At 39.1% G+C, this 15,663-nt stretch overlaps 3 protein-coding genes across 5 annotated transcripts in view; all 3 read right to left on the bottom strand.

Moving 5' to 3' along the window:
• Positions 1 to 1,395: 1,395 nt before the first annotated feature.
• Positions 1,396 to 6,900, bottom strand: zmat1 (zinc finger matrin-type 1). 3 transcript variants are annotated; one of them, XM_044122814.1, is made up of 8 exons: positions 6,713 to 6,880; positions 4,367 to 4,473; positions 4,201 to 4,272; positions 3,891 to 4,023; positions 3,468 to 3,764; positions 3,036 to 3,126; positions 2,137 to 2,326; positions 1,396 to 2,061 (listed from the first exon to the last, which is right to left on the bottom strand). In XM_044122814.1, exons 1-8 carry the CDS (start codon positions 6,849 to 6,851, stop codon positions 1,420 to 1,422), a joined length of 1,671 nt encoding a protein of 556 aa, XP_043978749.1. In that variant the 5' UTR covers positions 6,852 to 6,880; the 3' UTR covers positions 1,396 to 1,419. The 3 variants fall into 3 exon arrangements, with proteins under 3 accessions (XP_043978749.1, XP_043978748.1, XP_043978750.1); XM_044122813.1 differs by having other exon boundaries at positions 1,396 to 2,326; positions 6,713 to 6,900; XM_044122815.1 differs by lacking the exon at positions 6,713 to 6,880 and adding an exon at positions 6,172 to 6,278 and having other exon boundaries at positions 1,396 to 2,326.
• A 792-nt stretch (positions 6,901 to 7,692) lies between these two features.
• gnrh2 (gonadotropin-releasing hormone 2) lies at positions 7,693 to 8,857 on the bottom strand. The gene is made up of 4 exons (XM_044122812.1): positions 8,735 to 8,857; positions 8,212 to 8,351; positions 7,983 to 8,066; positions 7,693 to 7,859 (listed from the first exon to the last, which is right to left on the bottom strand). Exons 2-4 carry the CDS (start codon positions 8,338 to 8,340, stop codon positions 7,821 to 7,823), a joined length of 252 nt encoding a protein of 83 aa, XP_043978747.1. The 5' UTR covers positions 8,341 to 8,351; positions 8,735 to 8,857; the 3' UTR covers positions 7,693 to 7,820.
• Positions 8,858 to 11,902: 3,045 nt separating this feature from the next.
• Positions 11,903 to 15,663, bottom strand: part of ptpra (protein tyrosine phosphatase receptor type A) — a 33,749-nt gene continuing 29,988 nt past the window's right edge. Inside the window, exon 22 of the mRNA XM_044122810.1 lies at positions 11,903 to 15,566. Coding sequence (XP_043978745.1) covers positions 15,492 to 15,566 — 75 coding nt within the window. The 3' untranslated portion in view covers positions 11,903 to 15,491. The remainder of the gene's footprint in view (positions 15,567 to 15,663) is intronic.

Genomic DNA, 15,663 nt, shown 5'->3' with positions numbered 1-15,663 from the left:
GACCTTGTAAACGCTTAAAGAAGGACGGGGAAGCGTCCTGACAGCTGTCCAGCAGACGGACATTAACACCCTCAACGAGACGGTGTCAAACTCAAGGCCTGGGGGCCAAATCTGGCCCTTCTTAGCTTTTTATGTGGCCCTCTAGCCTGCAGAGGGACAAGTAAAAACCCCCTTCAAAAACAAGAAGTGGACAAATATATCAGTCAAATCAAAGCAGTTTTTATCTGTACACTTTGTTGATGGGTTTTGCCAATAAAACATTGTCATAACCTGTCCTTCGTGACCTTGATATGGCTCAAAATAAAAATGAGTTTGACACCTCTGCTCTACAATGCAAGGAAGTTAGGTTACAAAAGTTCACTGATAAAGAAGCTTGTTGTTCAGAAGGCTGTTTAAAATATGAATGAAAAATTGACTGGAAGGAAAAGCTGTAGCAAGAGAAGACGAAGGGACAACATGGAAACAGCAGCGTACTGAATTATTGAAACAAACTGACATGTTGAGCTGGATCTGTATAACATACAAACACCCATTTTTCAGGAATTATGTTAAACCACCTAATGTATCTTTGTGTAAAAAAATAAATATTTTCTATAGCAACAATAAATTATACAATCCTCTCCCAGCCTTAAGCGGTGTGAGCTGCCTCACTTGAACTCGTCACATGCCGTTTTGAACATGTAACTGAGGTTTGCGAAGAGTTGTTCTCATTTGAACCCTTGCACCTGCACGACCCCAAACGTGTGTGCAAATACATCCACATCACATGCTGATGCACGCCGTGCAGCGCGGAGTTAAAACTGCCTCAGCATCCAGTTTCTTCCTCTTCTTTCACACATTTTATGCGGCGCAACAGGTCAGGATTGACTTGAAAATCCTCAGCGGTACACGTTCCAAACACAACGAGCGTCTCGCCACGTATGGCGGCGCTCCTTCGGCCTTTGCATCTTCGAGCGAAAACTCAGAGGAGCTCGATAGGAAAGAAATGACTAAGCTTTCAGCATCCATGAGCTTTTATTTCCTCCACTGAGGTTCTGACTGAAGCTCAATATCGCCCACCGGAGGACACCGATGGCACTACAGTCAGTTCTAGATTAGTGGGGGGGAATCAAAGCAATTTGTTTCAAGGTTACTGCGGCATGGTTAGCAAAACATAATATAAATAAATATAAACTTTTCAGCTATATTCAATAATTGACAGGGATTATGAGGGATTATTAACACTCTAGACACACACATTTCCTTAAAACTTCAGACTTAAGGCTAGCCAGCTAGCACAATTTTAAAATGGCTGCTAATAACAATACATAAATAAAGTTGTACTGCTCTGTTTGACATTATCAATTTAGGCGTTATAAAGTGACATTTTTGACAAACATAATCGGAGAAAAGTAATAGCATTAGTGTGATTTATTAGTCTTAACAACCCAGAATCGAGTCGTCCCACAGCTTCTCCTCCTCTGTCCTTGTGTCAACCACTTCCTTAGCTTTCTTCTTCTCTTTGCTGGCTTTGCCTGACTTATTGTGTCCGCTCTCGCTGCGTTCAGCATTGGTTTTAGCCTGTGAATGTGAGCTGTCAGTCGTGCTTCCTTCCTGGTCCGCCTCAGTGTCCTCCTGCTGGCATGTTTTTTGTTTCCGTGTCCGCTTGCGGTGAGCTTTGAGCTTTTTCCCGCTCCTCTCCTCCCCCGATTCCCCAAACTGCTCCCGTCTCCTGTCCTCGGAGTCACAACTCCTCTCCATCCTCTGCCTCTTCGTCCTCCTCTCCGCTGCGTCAGACTCCTCATATTCCCTCTGTCTTTTAGTTCTTCTCTTTTCGCATTCATCGCTTTCACTTCCGTCTGAGCTGTGAGAAGAGGAGGAGGATGATGTGGTGCACGTGGAGGAGGTAGAGAGTCTTCTTTGGGGTCCAGTGTCTGTGGGCCAGCCGATAAACTGCGTGGAATTTGGGGAGGGGAGGAGAGGAGGAGGAGGAGGAGGAGGAGGAGGAGGAACGCTGTAGGGCCAGCCAATGGGAGGCCAGGATGGAGCTGGAGCGAAAGCAAACCGCGGCCCAGGATTAGGCTGAGGAGGAGGGAGGGAAATTTGAGGGAAGTTAGGCAGAAAAACAGGCACTGCAGTCGAATCGCACTGATTTACATCTTTGTGCTGCGCTTCCTCTCCCTCTTTATAATTGTTGTCGTTCTGTGTGTTTTCTTCAGGGAGAACCTCACTGGTCTTGGGGGTGATTCCTCTGACCCTTTGCACTTGGATGTAATCGGCCAATTCGTCGGCGAATGTGCTGTAGACCTTTGGCTGGGATTTAAAAAGGATCCTCAACTTCTTCTCCCTGATCCAACAACAGGCAAACAAACGTTGGGCTTATTTTCTTTCCCAATATTAAACATATCATGTTCGTTTTATTCAGTTTTATCAAAGCACCCGGCGTTAAGCAGGCGAAAAAAGAAGTAGTTTAGGCGCCGTTTGAAAATCCAAGCAAACTACTGGAGAAGGTAGAGGGGCGAATAGATCTGGTCAGGTCGAGCCAACAATATTCAACACCGGTGTGAAAACGTCCGCAGTTGCTTACAAGTTAGCAACTTACCCAGCATTCTGGCTAAATCAGCATGGACCAAATGAAACCCCTGTTCTTTTTTCTCTTCTGGCTGGATTTTACTTTCTGCGCAGCTCTTTGAGGTATTCACAGCACCGTGAACACCTCTTGGCTTCATCCACAAATTCTAATGTACTTTTCCAAATGTTATGTGAAAGAGCAAAATTTGACCGTAATTTCAGCAAAGTTAATCAACGCAATCCACTTTCGCTACATCTCCGTCTGACATTAGTGAATGCTGCAAGTCAGTGATCCCCTGCTAAAATGGAAAACTTTTTTTTTTCTTATTTGACCAATTTGAGTAATAAACTAAACTTGACTGAATTGCTTAATAACTAGTTGACTTTGAATCTGACTCAGACAATATTTGTTGTGAATTTATGCTATATAGATGAACTGAATTGAACTGAATTGGACAAAAAAAAAAAAAAAGTCTTGATCTCACCTGATCTGGTGTTTGTTTCCCAGCATGTGAGCCTGGTACATCTTTAGGGAGTTGGTTGACACGCCACACATCTGGCACATAAAAGAGCTCCCTGGAGACAAAACCAATGGCATATAACACAAGAATATCACAAAGTAGTGTAAACGCATTAAGACAAGACAGAAGACGCTTCACTTCAACCTGCTCCCTCAAACAGGAAAAAATCTAGGGTGAAAATAAGAATCTTGTTTTTGAGGCTCATCTCATTTCTTCCATCTTAATATAGTTTTTTTTTTCTGCCGCTTTACAATAAATAAATAAATAAGAGTGATCTCTAGATACACGACTATGTCAGCATCTTAAGTAATCAAGGCAAAGAAGAAGTTAAAATGACTTTATTTAAAGTTGGGTCGATTTTATGCATTGTGACATAAATCCATTGTCTTGCAGTACCTTGCTGTGCATCGTTTCCGTGTCCTTCGAGCAGCTCCTGTCTGGCCATCTTCTTCTGGTGTTTGCGTCCGTTGTAGTGCTGCAAGGCCATCTGAGGGTTGTTGAAGGAGGCGACACATAGGGCGCAGTACTTGTTGGGGTCTTTGAGATCAACCCCAGTGTTCGAGGAAGCTGGGATGTTTGAAGTCGGCGTTGGCTCGGGGCGACACTCCGGGTCGTCCTCCTGGGACGAGTTCTGGTCAGGGTTAACGGGACCCTGGGTGACAGCTGGTGAATTATGCACTGCCGTGTCCTTGACTGCGAGTTCAGTGGGAAACAAAGTTCAGGTTAATTTGTGGCTGTACTTTCAACCATATGTATTGCCAATAATTAATGAATAATAACCTGAACAGATTCCTTTTTAATCAAACAAAAACTACTTGCCTGGCATAAGAAGACTTCGTCTACGCAGATTTTTTGCATGGATTTTGCCTTCGTAGTGCGACTTTGCGACCACGTGTGAACTGAACACCACGTAGCACAGCTCACAGAAACTGTTTTTGTCGCGGGACATGTTCTGTTGCAAAAAGCCAACGGTCATGAGGCAGAACAACGACAGAAAAACTTCAAGGAGTTTCAACACCTTTGCATGCAACTGTGCATGGAAACAAGTTTCATGTAAATCCTCCTTACTTTGCCTCATCTACTGCTCAGTACAATTAAAAAAAAAACAAAAAACAGAATAGGTACCAACCTGGCAACCTCTGCCCAGATCTGCTCTCATAGAATTCAGGTAAGTTTTGACTTTCTGAGAGTGTTGTTTTCCCTGCAGTTGGAGTACAGAGCGGACATTACCAAACACAGTCACATGCTCATTCAGGCCAAAGCTCCACAACTACGACTTGGGCATCGCTGCTCACCTCATAATGGGCCACCCGATTGGATTCAAACATCAGGTTAGAAGAGCAAATGTGGCAATAATAGTCAGTGAGGAGACCCTGCAGCAGCTCTTCGTCACTCTTTTGTTCTACATGACAAAAAAGGAATTGAATACAATTAATGACAATGACCAAAAAAACTCAAGCGATGCCTCATGAAACGTTTCGTTCTGAAGTTATGCCACTGCTCCCCTCAGATGTTTCACAGAAAAGAAAGTTTAAGAACATTATAATGACGAATTAAATGAACTCTGTCAGAATCCACCTGTTTCTCTGGCTTCTGATCGATTTTATCTCACCATGAATTTCACAGAGAAATTCTAGAAAATATTTTCTACTTTGAAAATTTTAAATAAGAATATTTCTACATTTACAAAGTATTCAGAGAACAATTCAATATAACCAACGTGAAATAACACTTTGGCTGGAATATTAGTAAAATATGGTTTATTTGTATTAATTACGTTGCGTGATTTATAATACAAATCCATAAATATGGACTGCAAATGTATCCCTACATACAAATACTGCTTTAAAATCAAAGCTTACCTATTAAGATTACTTACAGTAAGTTGTGTGATTGTACTGTACACAGAGGAAAATAACTAATCATTTATTGGCATCACAGGATGTCTGAATTTCTATAACTTGTTCCCACTCGGTAATAAATACAATAACTATCAGTTCATTAAGGTTACGGAAACATTCGATTTACCACGCATGAAACTAATTGTTTATATTGTTTTCTCATATTTTATGTTAATTTGTTGCTGTTGTCGATGCTACAGTTATTGCAGTGTTTCTCAATTCCGGTCCTCACGCCCTCCTGCCCTGCATGTTTTAGGTGTTTCCCTTCTGCCACACACCTGGATTGAATATGTGGGTGATTAACAGGCTTCTGCAGCACTTGATGGTCATGCAGTCATTTGAATCAGCTGCTCTGGAGTAGAGGCACATCTAAAACATGCAGAGCAGGGGGGGGCCTGAGGACTGGAGTTGAGAAGCGCTGAGTTACTGTAATAGCATTTCTGCAATTACAACTCCAATTAATAATGAGCATGGTCAAAAGAATATATTTTTTTGTCTCATTTCAAAAATAAATGGCTTTGCTTGCATAAAACATGGTGTTTGGTGTCACTATTATTGTCTAATGAATTGCGCAATACGTGCTTATTCTTCTAGTCTTTTATGCAAAAGCTGTTCATAAAAAGCTATTTAAAGACAAATGTCCAAAAATATTGAAAATAGCTTAAAATTTGATAGACTAAATGTTATGGTGTATGGCCTATTGAACATTACAAATACATACTGTGGCCAAGATCAACACTGTGTCACTGAAGCCATAATGGTGAACTTTTCAGGCAAATGTTCAAAAGCAAAACCGCTCATAACGTCAGTAGTAATCAAGTAGATATGGGCTGGTGTCAAGGATCAACAGGATGGAAAACAAATAAATCAAACCCACAAAGACCTTCTGCCATGTTGTTTTTACAACATAGCAGGTCTTCTAAAACGGTGCCAGAGAGCCAGCACGACCAGCTCTACCAAGTAGAGTAATGCCGTTCTCCCTCCCCCGTCTGTTGCTGCAGATCACCAGTTATCCAGAGGTGTGCACTTCTTACATTTTTGCTTTTTCAAGAAAGACATGGATTATTTTCTAGTAATAGACATAATCAGAGTAGCACTGATGTCTCTAAAAAACATAAACCTTTAAAAAACAAAGCATCAGTGAGCAGATAGCCTGATTAACATGCCAATTTTGGCAAGTCCCACTGAAATATACTGACCTTAGTACAACAGCATATAGTAATCTCAGAAGACTGCTTTGATATTGCTGGAGGTGAGGCACAAGAGTAATTGAGTTTAAAAATAAAAATTACTATTCCAGAGTATTTTGTGTAGTGCGTTTGAATATAAACACTTTCAAATAATATCCTGATTTTGTTTGTTTGTTTTGCTCCTGTTGTCATACCCACAGCAACTTTCTGGCCTTCACAGAAAATTCACAGAAAACCAGCTGATGTTCTCTTTCACAATAGTTTACCTCGTCTTTAGTGAATCAAAGCAAGATATTCTAATATCCGTCCGTGAAATAATAATAAAAAAAATTATTGTGAATAAATTAAGTCATTTAATTGGGAAACACCTTAAACACCCTTACAACAGGCCTCATTAAAACACCGAATCTTCCCTGCAGCGGACGTTAGCCTCTTTAGCAAGAAGGAGCTAACTAGCTCGAATGCTAGCCAGCTCGCCGAGGATGCTAACGTTGGCTAGGAAAGTAAGGGCATAAGCCGGCTGAATGTTTACATTCCAGACACAACTCACCTTTAACCATGGTACTATCAGTTTTACTCTTTATTACTGTTTCAGAATCTGTGACAGAAGCCACACTAAGGGAACCAGAAGTGTTATTTTTAGCGTCTGACTCCACAAACTGCAGAGCACAGACAGCTGAGGCCTCCATCTTTGTCCCCTGTTGCTTTGAACATGCGCAGTTGGAATAACCCAGAGTCACAACAGGCAGAAAACTCAGCGCTCATTGTGTTTTTGTCAGGTATTTTATCTTAAGCATCATTCCAGCATCTAATTAATGACATACAAACAACAGAAGTTGACACTTGTAATACAATAAATCGACCGGACGGGACGCATATTTAAATCTTGGCCACGATTTTGAACCTATCCTTACATTATTACCCTTTTGGAAGGATGTAGTTGTAATAATCGCCCATTTCTTTATTAACGTTTTTTATTTTTTTAAACCGCTTTCAAATAGGGTCATATCCAGTCAAACAACGTCAATGTTTTTGGTTTCAGCACAGTGCATGTTTCAAAGTATTTTTAAAATAACAATATGAAAACTGTCAAACACTTGTATTCCTGCTTTAGTTAATTAACCATAAATCCTGTGGCTGCCTTTTCAGCAGAGAGAAGGGTTAGAGTTAGTGGGGAGATGGATGGAGTCAAATCAATCCTGGAGAAAACCTGCTAGAGGCTGCCAGCTGATGACTTCAGACCAGCCAGTGTTTAAAAAATTACATTAAAGCAAACTCCTTTGTTAGAAAGACCCGATCACTCTCCAGTTAAGAATCTGTGGTAATGCTTGAAAAAAATATCTTCACAAAAGAAAAAAGTTTTTGATCTAAAATGTCTCATGTGAGTGTGTTATTTATTTCTTTTTTATTTACTAGCCCGCAAAACTCTACCTTTTGCACTCACATTTAAAAATGTTCAGAGTTCGGAGTGCTTTAAAAAATAAGCACACAAAGAGGTTAGTATCAAAATAGACACTTTATTTTGGGCTATTCACTTTTCGTTTTGAGTTGCCACTGAGAAAAACCACTTCAGACAAAACTACACAGAATTGTTCCAAGATAAAGACACAGGAGAACATGGTCACCAGGTAGAAAAGCATACTGGTGACAGGAAGCTGTTACTTTCTCTTCTGGAGCTCTCTGGCCAGCGCATCCAACTGTGAAGAGAGTAAATTAACAAGTCGTTACTGAGGCACTAATTGCATTTTATAAAATCAGATGCAATGTTGTTAATATTTAAATGAAATCACTGATAATCTGATCTCTCTATGTTAACATACAACAATGTTTCTCAGGGTGTTCCTCCTCTGGGGTCTCAGATAACTGCATTCCCCTGCCTCACACAACTTAATTTCCTCTGACATCTGAAGAAGAAAAACAAGACAAAAACAAACAAAAAACAGGCGGTAAACACAAAAAAAAACACAAGGAGAAAAGGGTGAAAAGTTAAGTAGTCTCAATGAATGACTAAATTATCAAATTTATTAGATGAATATAAATATATAAAACCTCTGATGCTCCGAAAGAGTCCAGCTCCCTTTTTCCTCCAGGATACCAGCCGTGGGACCAGTGCTGAGCGTCTGAGAGCTGAGCGCTAACACACACAAGAAGCACGAGCAGCAAAACTAGTCGAGACATGACACTGACACCTAAAAGAAAATGGATCATTAAATTAAAAATGAATTATTAACAATCAAATGTTTTATCTAAAGCTATATGTTCAAGTTTGTTTTTTTGGTTTTTTTTGCTTTTGTTTTTCTGCTTACAAACTCCAAATTGTTAGAAAGCAATCCCAAAATATGATATAATAATACTGCAATTTGTAATATTTGGGCCAATGAGTATTTCTGCGAACTCGCTAAACAATTTTCCTCATTTTATCTTCCTTTTTTTTTTTTTTTTTTGCCACATCAGCAGCGTTCTCAAGCCCTCACGTTTACTTTAGGAAACAACATTTGAGTTAAAAGATGAAATCAGATTAGCTTGACCAAAAGATTTCAGTCCCAATAAATCGGAATGAAAATATCCTTACCTGTAAACTCTCACAACTAGATCCTTAGATGCTCTATAACGATGTTTCTATAGTCGCTTGGAGGGTCCGACCTCGTTTTGGAGCTAAAACGGTGCTTTGATTCTCAATATCCTACAATTTTCACAGATACTTTTATGTTTCTCTCCAGCTTCTTCCTCCTCTTTAGTATATATACCCCATTTCCAAAACCGTGGCCAGGTCCATTACTGACCCCTTTGGCTTGCTATGCCCCTACAATTAAAATGAAGGGTCCTTGAGGACAGTAGGTCCACAAGACCTGACCAAATCCAATTATCCCCTGCAAACAGTCCTGAACGTTCCTGAGGTGCTCATCCAGGGATGTGACTCACACAAACTTTACCCATACAATGTTTGATTTTCATTGAATATTGGGTACATTCTATTTTTCACCAAAAAAAAAAAAAGATCAATCCGTATCATTATTCTTTTGGGAAATTAGCTATTTTGTTCATTCGTAAGTCCTCGCAGAACCGCAGGTCTAGTCAAAACTCATTCTTGTAGAACTGGACTGGGATCGCGTGTCTGATCTTGCTGGGTTGTTATGATGAGGATGTTTAACTCAAAAGCTAGGCGCCACCTGCTAATGCTCGTCTGGCATGTGACTGAAAAAAATTTTGGTTAAAGTTCATAATCTACTGTTGCTCATTTAGAAATTAAGACATCTTTGAATTAGCTGATTTGCTGTGAGTTTAATTTTCTTTGAATGTAAACTCATTATATTCACCAGGATGATTACATTTCTGTTTTTTAAAGTTGAATGTGAAAACAGCACCAACCATGGAAAAGTTATGTCCTATTTCATACTTTAAAAGCTAAGAGAATTCTCAAATGGCGAAATAAATTCTTCATTGGATCGCTAATGTGGCACAGCTTTAACGTTAGGCCTCACCATCATCTGACTGGCTGAGCAATCCCATGTGACGACTCCTTCCTGGAAACACATATTTGAGAAGGTGCTCACTTAATAATTTTCTTTAAGCGCTTTTCTCTTCAAATCCAACTTATTTCCATAAGCAGTCCACAGTTGGTAACCTTCGGACATCATGGACATAGATATAAATTTCAGGTTTTAATCAGTTTAGATCACAATAATTTGAACTCTCGGTTCAACGTCACACATTTTCCTTCGTTTTCAGAGACAGATTATAATTTGTGTTAATTTTTATTTTCATCTTCGCTAGTTTCTGTTCATTTTGTTCCCTTCGCTTAGTCATTAGTGAGACGTTTGGGGAATTCATAACACATTTCATTCTTGATTTTACTGATTACTAGCTCTCGTAGATTTTTCTTGCATGTTAGCACTAATTTAAAATAAATCCAAATTGTTTTGCTACAGAGATTGCTCCATGGAACATTAGGGTTAATCCATTGACAGGTTGGTTCATGAAGACTGATATAATTTAACATGGCTTACTATTTCCACATGAGGACATAAAGCCAGGAAGCAACCAATTTCAAGTGTTTACTCTTTTTATTATTCTCCTATAAAGTCTCATCACACATGATCTCTCAGACCCTGCTGACCTCTCAGTGATGGAAAAAGTCAGGGCTTTGTGATGGCAAGAGGAACAAACAAGAAGGATTCCTGCTCAGGGTGATATTTACTTTTTAGCAGAATCTCTTAAGGCTCTTGATGCAAAGTTATTCTGTGTAACCCAGTAAGGAAATGGCTAAGTGCAATCCCTGATCTTCTAAAAAATAAAATAAAATAAAATCAAACCAAAATATGGACAAAGCTGGATTATATTTGGTGGCATTTTTCTAAAATTTTAGAATAAACTCAAACACTCTTCTTCATCTTTCAATCATGTTCCTCCAAAGGATAATTAAATAAAGCAGTTTGTAATTCCTTTTACCTATTATGTTATGTAGATGTCATCAACTCAAAAAGTGCTGCTGACTATCTGCTTCATGGCCACTATTCACCCGTCACTCTGTGGTTTGGTTCATTCATGAAATAAGACAGGTTCACATGCCGATTAGACTTTTATTTTCAGGTTGGCACTAAGATGGCTGCATAAAAACCAACCATCAGAAACCGTTTCTTCCCCCAGGCTGCTGCCTCTCTGATGAACACCATGTATAATTACACTAATTGTAATTCCTCCTTTGTATAAACAATTCACAGTACACACATTTACAAGAAAGCCTACTACTTATCATTAACATTATTATTCTCAAGAAAAAATAAAACTGTTTATTTCCTAAAATTATATGTATATTTAGATATATATAATCAACATTTTAAATGTCTTCACTGAAAGCAAAGTGGAACCAAAGTCAAACTCCTCGCCGTGTGCACAAACATTGTGAATAAAGCTGGTTCTGATTTTCATGTGCTGAGCAGTAATTTAAAACCTGAACAACACTGACCTCTAGTGGCTAAAACTTGTATTAATGAAGATCCACATTCTAGTCATGGGATTCAGAGCTGAAACTATACTAGGTTACCCTGAAGTTGGCACATACTTTTTTTTTTTTTAAACCCAGAACAACAAAAAAAAAGAAACTTTAATTCAAAAATACTAACTAGGAATAAAAGAGCAATTGTTCTACACAAAAGCATCTAATCATATTTACAACAAACAAAAGAATGGTGGTGTAAAATAAGATTATAAACCGTTTTTTTTTTTTAACTGTCCACCTGTGATGCAACAGCAAATTCAGCTGAACAAAAAATAATCACCTGCTTCCATATGTTTGTAAATCACGTCTCATAACAAAAACTAATGTCTAATTCATTAAGTAAATTTGCCAAGCTAAAAGCAATTTGTCAACACATTCATTTAAAGAGGCATGCATATATTTTGGGGCAGAAACCCAGAACAAATGTTAAAATTTCAAGCACTTTATTAGGTTGGAACAGTATCTTGCTTATAAAGGCCATTTGGCATTATATAATTATATATAGTTCTATTATATATATAATTATATATGTACATATATGAAGAACAAAAACACTAGTAACAAACTTGAGCAAATAAAATAATAAAAAAAAAATTTGCTTAAGACATTTATACCAAATTAAAAATGGCCAAAACATTTAACATTTCAAAATGGTCCCGATACAGTTCAGTTAACACCTTAAAAAAAAAAAAAAAAAAAGGGCTGAGGGAACAAGAGAAATCGAACAAGCGAAGCAGCAGACAACAATGACATATAAATAACCTTACATTATGTACAAAAGAAGGGTGAAAGTGGACCATTTAAACTGTCCCAAAGACAAAGTTGGAGGAATAAGTGGATCAGAGGGGAACAGTTAGATAAAAGACACACGAGGGAGATGAGAAGATGGATTATATGCTCTCAGCTGCTTCGCTCTGATTCAGTCGAGGCGCCCAAAATACCCACGTTGGACATATCGAAACCATTTCATTGTGATAAAAGAAGCAACTATATTTCTTACAAGGGGAAAAAAAAAAAAAAAAAAAAAACTATACATATTTACTCATAGAAACCCACAACTGATTAGCTGTCATGGACCCATATTCAACAGATATGGAAATGAAGCCAGAATAATTAAAATCAAATCAATCACGAAAGCATCTAAGGGTTAGTCTCAACTACTCATACAAAGGGATGCAACCCGAAGGGAATGTGAAGGAAAGAATGATCGACACAGTCTTGGATTGTGGCTCCCCGTCGATGTGCCACACAGAGGACTCCCCATCGGTCGGACAGGCGATGGCTCGGGAGGCGCGTGTGGAGAAAAATAAAAATCCCTGCTTCCACTTGTGAAGGTAAAGCCTGGAGATTCAACTACCTTCTTTATAAACCTACCATTGAGGCACTTTTTAATTCGGTTTTAACGTTAGATCATATGTGGGTTGGCACAGTGTCATGATAGTTTGCAATTCCAAACTATGCCACAAACCCGTGTAACTTAAGCACAGATAAAAAAAAAAACCCAACCAAACAAACAAAAAAACATCCACTTTCCTATCAAATGACAGCCCCAGTAAACGGCAGCAAAATGAAGGAGGAGCACGGCATTTAAGAGACGAGTGCGGGCACTTTTTACGCCTTTAAAACAGAAAATACGAGGATGCACAGTTTCAGTGAACGGTCAAACTATCTGCTACTTTTGGATCCACATATGGCTCTTAAGAGGGGAGCTCTGAGACCTGAAGGAGCTTCGGAAAAATTTAAAGACGGCCTCCGTCTTCGAATGGCAAGACCACATTTTCTCTCTCTCTACCTCTTGTTTGATTCGTCGATTTAATAAGGGCTTTACATTTTAGTGCAAATATTGCGGGAGTGCTCAGGCAATCAACAGGACGCATTCATGGTCTCAGAATTAGGCATGCACTTTCCAATTACAGGAAGATAATATGATTGTGCTAATTCCTTTTACAAAGGTCATTGAACATCAGAGGGGTTCATGTTTTATAGATTGTGCACAACAATGGCTGTGTTTGGTGTGAAACAGATCTAAAATAAAAAAAAAAATAATAATAATAATAATAATAATAATAATAATAATAAAAGAGACTCCCATTGAGGAATATTATCTCAGTACCTCCAGTTCGGTCAGAGGGGAAGAGAAACTCTGATTTGTACAAGCAGTTAATTCAAACAATGCTCATGTCGGCCATTTCCAAAGCAAACTCAAGTGAAATTAGGAACATCCTCATGGTTGAATTGGCATAATTTGTCTTGCATTACAAAGCCTCAACAGTGACCTCAGTTGTGAAATCACTGCAGCTCAAGTGAAATAATATTTAAAAGCAAAAAAAAAAAAAAAAGGGAATCTCAAAATCTGAGCAAATCTGAGCAAATAAGGCTCTTTTTGTAAGAAATGAATGGGAATTATCCTCTAAAGAAGTGATAAGTGTAGTATGAATGTTTCGCAAGAAGAAAGTAAAAAGAACAAAGCTGAATATTTAAAACTTACTGAATCCAATAACACAATAAAGTTGTGGTTGCGTTTGTGGCTTGGCTCATTCACAAACAAGGTGCTGATGCTAAACGCTTTGTAGACCATAAACCATATTTCTTGTTCAATTTATTAATTAGAGAACCTGTTGACCGGGCAGTCGGAAACTCAAAAATCTGACCTTTCTTGATTGGTAAACGCACCATGCCTAGTTTGTAACAACACCACTCTTCGGTGTAGACATAGCAAATGAAGGAAGGAGAACTGAACTTTGCTATGTTTAGCTCCAGTGAAGTCAGAAGACACACAAAAGTAGGAAATGAACAAAAAACTATGAAGTTTTGATACATGTCTGCGGCTCAATCAGGCTACGAGAGAGTGAGAAAAACCTAAAGAGAAAACGAAAAATCAGTTTTATTCTTCTGAGCTTTCAAATCTCAGACTTAAGGTAGGGCGTCTACATTATAAGCAAGACACATTTTGAGTGCTGTTTTAGTAACAAAATCATAATCGCCAACACCAGATGCTAAACTGTAATCGTTTTGCCTTTTGAAACAGTAAAACCCTGTTTTACAGCAACTGCTCTCCCGTGAGTGTGACTTCGCCTCTTCTTCTCATCCAACTAATTATTGACTGCTCACTGCTGGAAGGCTAGAAAAATGTCTTCATTGACGTTCTTGAGTCACAGTTCTTACAGGAATAGCTGACTCGGCTAAAATCAGTATCGGCAGGTCAAAGCTTTACAATAGCCAGGCTAGATTGAGGATGGATGCGTCTCCACCGCTGGATAGCTTGTTCTGAAAGTCAGAAGCAGGTTGGGAGTTTCTCAGACTTTTCAGAGCTACATGAGTGAGTGAAGGACTTTGGCACATAGCAGACAGTAATGGGGAAACACAGTGGATCTGTTCTGCCAGCTTATGCTTCAGCGTAAAACACACAAACGCACGCAAATTCTCCCGATAGTTAATGGGTGCGTGAAAAACCTGAGATTATGAGCTACGTCAAGGAAACTCAGATCTGCAATAGTGAATCAGCTTCCCACCCCTGAAAAAAGGAAAAGAAAGAAACAAAGAAAGAAACAAAGAAAGAAAGAAAAAAAGTCATGGAGGTCTCGATTTGCCAAATTAGGTGGTGCAGGCAGGTGCAGAGAAATGGCTTTTACCCTGTGTGTTTGCGTAGCAACATGTGGGGGCAGGAAACAGCTCAGGGTTTTACTGGGAGATGTTGAAACTTCTGCTACCTGTTGCTACAGTGAGGCTCAGGCGAAGCCAAAAATAATCTTAAGTCTTTGTCCCTAAAAACATAAAACTAAAAATAAATCCAAACATCTTCATCTTGACGCTTGAAGTTGCACATTAGCCACCAAAAAACATTTGGTTTGTATTCATATATATTTATATTTTTATATATCTGTATATACCAATAAAATACAATACAGGTGCCACTTGAAAAATGCAGCCAAACTCAAAACTGTGTCTGAAAACAAAGTGATAAAATGCAACACAGTAAGTATATATATATACATGTTTGTTGGTTGGGGGTGGGAGGGGGCGGGTGACGATGTAAAGCAAGAAACGGGTGACGGTTTGTTATCAACATCCTTACAAAAGATTCAAGAAGGCATCTCAGTAATTTTGTGTCCATCTGCACTGCCCTGCCCTCCAGGCGTACACGTCGGCTCCCTTTTCCGGCGGGTGGTAACTCCGATCCGCTGATTGCGTAATCAGTCCGTCTTCATCATCCACGAGATTGGGAAAACGCAGTTGCTGCAAGGCATTTCTTGCCTGTTCTGGTACACGCTTTTATACTTGTAATGGGTGTATGTGGATGTCCATCCGTTAATCCGTCCATGGCGAGGCCCTACTTGAAGTTGGCGTAGTCAGAAAATGCGTCAATGTATTCCTGGACCACTTTGTAGCAGAACTCGTACTGCTCCTGAGGAGACGGTGGGAGAGGAAGTGTCAGCTACAAGCACCAACACAATGCGCTCAGACTGCATTTAAAAAGGTTTACAATACATAAAGTGATGTTC

This window comes from Gambusia affinis, linkage group LG07 (genome assembly GCF_019740435.1).
Source record: "Gambusia affinis linkage group LG07, SWU_Gaff_1.0, whole genome shotgun sequence".
In the NCBI taxonomy this organism is placed as follows: domain Eukaryota; kingdom Metazoa; phylum Chordata; class Actinopteri; order Cyprinodontiformes; family Poeciliidae; genus Gambusia; species Gambusia affinis.
This window is presented reverse-complemented; position numbering and strand designations above follow the sequence as displayed.